Source organism: Manihot esculenta, chromosome 6 (genome assembly GCF_001659605.2).
Source record: "Manihot esculenta cultivar AM560-2 chromosome 6, M.esculenta_v8, whole genome shotgun sequence".
In the NCBI taxonomy this organism is placed as follows: Eukaryota; Viridiplantae; Streptophyta; class Magnoliopsida; order Malpighiales; family Euphorbiaceae; genus Manihot; species Manihot esculenta.
The window spans coordinates 15543937-15550278 of record NC_035166.2 but is presented as its reverse complement, the minus strand read 5'-3'; the positions used below and the strand labels follow the sequence as shown (position 1 = coordinate 15550278).

Sequence of the window (6342 nt, the reverse complement as noted above, 5' to 3'; positions counted from 1 at the left end):
GTAATCAATTCTCTGTGGATACGATCCTTCACCACTATCTGCAGTTGTAAATTGTAGGTAACCAAGAAGGTTATTTTTGACCGGCTTCGACAACCGCTCCTGTCAGACAGACCATACTCCCACTACAATATTATCCATATCTTGTCACAAAATAAATTGTAGCTAAAAATAGCATTTTGGTGGCTAAATGCTTTTGCCACAACATATTTTTCCCATGACATGCCGTAGTTAGAAGTGGCGTAACTAAAGTTTAGTTACAGGATTTACCTGTGTTGTGGCTAAAATAAATATTTATAATCACACTTTTTATTTAAATGAAGCAAAAATATTGCCATTAAAAATAAATATTGTGGCTAGTTATTAGCCACGAGAATGGAATATTTGTAACCACATTTTCTTTTTGCCATAGCAACTTTTTTTGTAAGTGATTTTGCTATGATTATGTTACAAAAATAATAATGTGGCAATTTAAACTTATGTATAGTTACAAAATTAATTTTATGGCTAACATATCTAAATTTAGTCATAAACTTAATTGTATGACAAAAAATATTTACTATTAGCCACATTTAAATAATTATAAGGCAAGAATAAAATTTATAGCCACAAAAATAAGAAAGTGACAAGTTCTAGTATAATTGTTACACTTAATTTTATTTTATAACTATTGAATAAAGCCATAAAATTATTTAATTAGAAGCTATTCTAAATATAGTACATACGGCTACTATTAATTATTTGTAGCCAAAATGTAATATTTATTTAATTTATTATTATTTAATGGGATTATATTATAATTTACTATTACATATGTTATTTATCTATTAATAATTTTGGTAAAATTTATAATAGAATATAAAACTTATATAAAAAATTTAGCTAAAATTTAAATTTATAAAATAATTATATATTAATATTAAGACTCAATCACAATGACAATTATAAAATAACAATAAATTTAATCCAAAATAACTAATATCCAAAATAAACTAATTTAAGTCATAAAGCAATCACACTAAAAATACTTGAAATTATAATACTATACTAACACTAATATTAATATCTAAATTTTCTAAAAGTAGTATTATAAGGCCGCTGGCTGCTGGCTGCTTCAAAATCCAAAACTTCAAGTATACTGCAAATCATCCTCCAATTTCATCATCTTGGGAATCCTCCATAGGCTGTATAAAATTTTATTTGAAAATATTAATAACAAAATTATATAAAATAGATAAGGTTCATACTAGTTATATAGCTTACAAAAATTCTTATATTAGAAAAAAAAATGAGACTTAGTTTTTAATCACTTACTGATGCAATATTATTGTTTTTCTCCAAAAGCATCTTGAATTTCTGCTCCCATATTCTATTCATCTCTGCAAGTTTCTCATCCATTTGCTTCTTAACATCATTTACTTGTTCACTTGCTTCTTTTTGAATTTGTTGGACACGCTCGTTTGCTTCTCTTCTTGAAGTATCAAGTTGTCTAAGTAGTTCTATCTTTGTAGGTCTAGCACTAAAATATTCCGTGACATTTTTTTTAGGACCATAAGCACGTATATAACTATTTTTTTCTGGCCCAAGTACATCAGCAAACATAGCATCATCATCCAATGAAATTTGTTCTTCTTCTCGTTGTTTCTTTAGTTGCTGAAACTTTTCCTATAGAGATATTTATATTTATTGATATTAAAAAAATCAAAATATAGCATAAAATACATAACAAATAAATAAAACATATGTAAAAAGTATTACAATGGCTTCTTGTGATATTGGATCAATTTCTTTGCCTTGCTTTCTCTTTCTGGATTCAAGAAAAAGCTCTAAGCGAGAAGATGTTTTTCCATTTTTTTTCTTCTGTTCAAACAAATATAACAATTAGTATTAGTTTATCATAGATCTATATCAATAAAAATTTGAGTTCAAGCAAAACCAAACTTTCCGTAAAAGAGTCAATTGACTTAACTACAAATATGCTGCAGATAAACAAAACTTGTATAAAAGAGCTAACATTTTTACAGCTAATGATATCAATTCAAGCGTTAAAATTCATAATACTATTAGATTATTATTTACTCTACAAGTTTGGATGCTCATAGGGTTGACCAATTATAATTCATTCATATATGTAGAATATTAAATATGGTCAAATTCCACCATTAAATGAATGAGTTATTAATGGTGTTTGCTGTCTAATCTAATACTACTAAAAAATTGCCATGTTTAACTTTAATGAGCATAAAGAAAAAGGGGATTTGTTTTGATGTGGGAAATGAAGGTTAATAACGGCAGTCTGAGTCTAATTAGGCATTTATAGAAAAAATAGTAAATGACATATCAAAAAGTTCTAACAATCATATGAACTTCAAAAGGCATTATTATTATTATTTTTTTGATAAAAATAGCTTTTATTAGAACTTTGAGAGTTATAGCAGAATACAAAGAATAACAACAAGCAGCTAGCTTATACCATTACAGGTTGACCAGTTCTTGATTGTTGAGCTACTAAAAAGAATTTGGATTAAGGAATAAGGAAAGCTAGGCACATCTTAAACCAAATAAAATATCCATAAAAGATCAAATCATAAACTTTCTCAAGCTCTAAACTAGAATTATCAAATACTATTTTGTTTCTTTCTAGCCATAGTCCACAAAACGACAACAGTAAAAAGGGATTATTTATGTATCATTTAATTAATAAAAAACACTATAATACTAATAAAATAAAAACAAACTCATACCATATGATCTCTCAGCCGAGCAAAGCTTTTTGTCCCCGTGTATGGCGGCATAGAATGCTTGCATCTATTTGTCTTATTTTTGTTTCTTCTCTCCTAAAGAAAAACAATGAAATATTTTTCAGAATTTATGTTAGCTAACAGAAACTGAATTCATATAAAATAAATTATTAAATTTTATACGAATTTTTAATACCTGAAATGTATTTTCTGTCCAAAGATTAATCAAATATTTCCAATCTTTTACATCCATATCCTTAGGCTTGTTTCGGAGACGAAGTGAATAAGTTGCCTTTGAATCAAAGTACTTCTTCTTCAACTTATGCCTATAATACCTATATAATGCATTCATATGACCGAAAATTGCTCCCTTTCTTGCATCAGAATACTCAAAAGTGAACTTTTCCTTTTAGCATAGAAGTAAGAAACAAAGATTATGATACTTAATAGAACTAAAAAAATTATAATCATTTTATAATGGATGTAATTTAATATAAATTTTCGTACTAATATGGTAGACCACATGTGGTCGAGCTTATCATCGGTAATCTTATTCCATTGTTTCACTTGCAATGGACAACAAGACACATTTCTAATAGTTTGTCCTAAAAACCAAACAAATGCAGTAGTATTATCACCAATAGCTTGATCATCTTCATCAAATTTTACTGGCAATTTTTGCCCATTCTCCAATTGTGTGATTTTCAAGCATCGTGTTGGTCCTCTAATTTTTCTTTTAATTGTATTGAAACCTATTTCAAAACAAAAGTAAAACAATAATAATATAATAACAATAATTTCTGTATATAGAACAAGTAAACATAATCAATTGTTTAAATAAAATTAAATGAGTAAACCTGTTGCTGCAGTTGCATTTGGATTTTGAAGTTGATTAGAAGTGTGATCCAACTGTAACTGCGGGTAGCTCGTCACCAAGTCCATTTGGTAAAATATCATAATCTCGAAATATAGTGTATATATCAATGGGTTTCGAAGGGAACTTCTTATAACTATCCATCATATTTTTCACATCTTATCATCTTTAACCTCTATCAATGCATCAAGATCACTAAGAGCTTTATCAGCCTTCAAGTAATAAAATTTATCTCCTTTTATAACATCAAATCCACAATCCTTTTTCAAGTCATCCAATATATCAAAAAATGAGATGAAATCAATATCAAAATTAGGTTTCTCCATGAACCTACCATTTTCATATATTCTATTTGGTGAAAATATAAAATGACCTTCATAATGATACCTCATTGTCTTCTGACTAGTATTCCCTAAAAAAAAATTGAAATTAGCCATCTAATTATTTACGAAAACAACTTAAAATTTATAAATCACATAAATATTATTTACCTTGAAAATTTGAAGCCTGATTTTGGTGTAACTCTTGAGTTTCTTAAAAGTTCTGGTTAACATTATTTTCAGTCTCATTTTCCAAGTTAATATTGATGGAATTCCCTTTCCGCAACTTGCATCGTCGAGCGAGCCATGATGTTTGCTTCTGCTTCATGGAAAAAATTGAATATTACACATAGAGGATAAATTAATATAAAATAGTGAATCAAAGCTTTTTAACAGATGAAAAATGAATGAAAAATAAATATCAGATGCCTTTCACGTGTTTAACCTAGAATAATTACAATGAAACATTAATTTTAAGGTTTTTGTAATTTTAAACGTACCTGATTGGATTTGATAGTGGAGTTTCTCCTTTTGACAGTGGACAGAAATTGAAAACTGAATGAATCATGAGTGAGAATGAAAATTAGAATTCGTAGCGGTAGCAGTAGCGGCGGTAGGGAGGGAATTTTTAATTTTAAGGTTTTCATTCTCCCAAGCCAAATATATATATATTAGCAAGTTTATCATTATATTGCCGCCACTAATTGATAGGGTTCCATTTATTAATTAATATAATATTATTTATTTTTACTTTTTTATAATTAAAATATTTTATATTTTTAATTAAATAAGCAAAATAAAATAATTTTAATTTGTTTAAGCAGATTCAAAATCAAAGCTATGAATTTTTTTTTAAAAGAAAAAAAATCATGACCACACCTTTGTAGAGCTGTATTTTTAACATCAAAATAAATTTATTTTCAAAAAAAAACTTCAAAATTAATTTATACGCAAAATACAAATATGTAGGTAAAAAAAATTGAAGTATGTAAAATAAAAAATTTTAAATGTGCCAAATTTGGCATAATTGTGTTTTTTGATGGAATAAGACCCTAAAGGTGTTAAATAGTTGATTAAAAATTTAAAATAATTTTGGTATAAATTTAATTTATATATTGTGGATAAAGAATTTTGGTTTTTTGTTACCGATTAGTAATTATGTTTAGTAATTAGTAATTCTTTTTAATGAAATATTCATGATGTTTGAATTTTTTGAAACTGACATTTTAATATTTTTTATGTGCTAAGACTAATCGTTTGATTCTTGAAAAATGATTCGACAAAAAGTTTCCAACACTATCATCTAATTGTTTTATGTGCTAAAAATATATATACATAAAATTCTTAATATATGTATCTTGTGATTTCCAAATAGCAAAATTAACTCTATAAAATAACAATCAGTTTGAGAATGAAAAATTAAAAGATAATGCAAGTGCTCAATTTTTGTGTATCTTTTGTGGTCACTACTCAAACCATGTTGATTAAAAACAAATTATCAGTTCTTAAACTATAAGTGCACTTGCTTCGTCCAAGGATATATTTTGACACAGATTACCATAATTTAAAAGCATCATTCAACTAAAATTGATTCATTAATATGTAACTTTTTAAGTTAGAAAATAATTCTCAATAACTTTTCTATCTAAACAAATGGACAATAGAAGAAAAATTGATTGAGAGACAAAAAAAAAACATATTATATGAAATTTTTTAGAACCTCTAAGCATATATTTTGAACTTGATAAACCAATATATAATACCTAGAGGACTTCAGAGTAATTCTCCAAATTATTTTATTAGTTATAGTATTCTATCGTAGTTATATAATTGTGACTAATTTGATAGCTAATTCCATGACTCTTTGATAATTATAACTAAAATATCATAGTACTCATACAATTCATTTAGCTACGATGTTGTGGCTAATGATTTAGTAATAGTTATGACAAACATAATTACATGACTAATATTTTTATGTTTCTGCCACAAATTTTTTGTAATGACTAATAAACTGTAACTAATAAAATAATTATTACTACAATCATATTAGCTTTGTGGCTATTAAAATTATTACCTATAATATTAATGTGTTGTGACTACAATGGTAGTAATTGTTACAAAAAAATTAAATTTATAGCTATTATATCTATTAGCTATGATATTACTTTGTAGCTAAAACTAATTGTGGCAAATAGTCAACAAATAATTACATTATATATAAAATAAAACAAAAAATACATATTAGTTATAATTGTTGCATTTTTGTTACTAAATAGTTTAAATTAGCCACAATAGGTTTTTAGCCGTAATAAAATAAATATATTAGCCACAATAATTTTTTTTGTAACTACGTATCGTAACTAGAGATGTAATATGTTGTAGTGTCCCTCTGTTTGATGAAGAAGAC

General features: G+C 26.2%; 1 protein-coding gene across 1 annotated transcript; it reads right to left on the bottom strand.

The window, feature by feature from the left end:
* Positions 1 to 1096: 1096 nt before the first annotated feature.
* LOC110616499 lies at positions 1097 to 3680 on the bottom strand. The gene is made up of 7 exons (XM_043957762.1): positions 3596 to 3680; positions 3246 to 3343; positions 2935 to 3144; positions 2742 to 2834; positions 1756 to 1857; positions 1312 to 1662; positions 1097 to 1181 (listed from the first exon to the last, which is right to left on the bottom strand). Exons 1-7 carry the CDS (start codon positions 3678 to 3680, stop codon positions 1143 to 1145), a joined length of 978 nt encoding a protein of 325 aa, XP_043813697.1. The 3' UTR covers positions 1097 to 1142.
* Positions 3681 to 6342: the final 2662 nt, after the last annotated feature.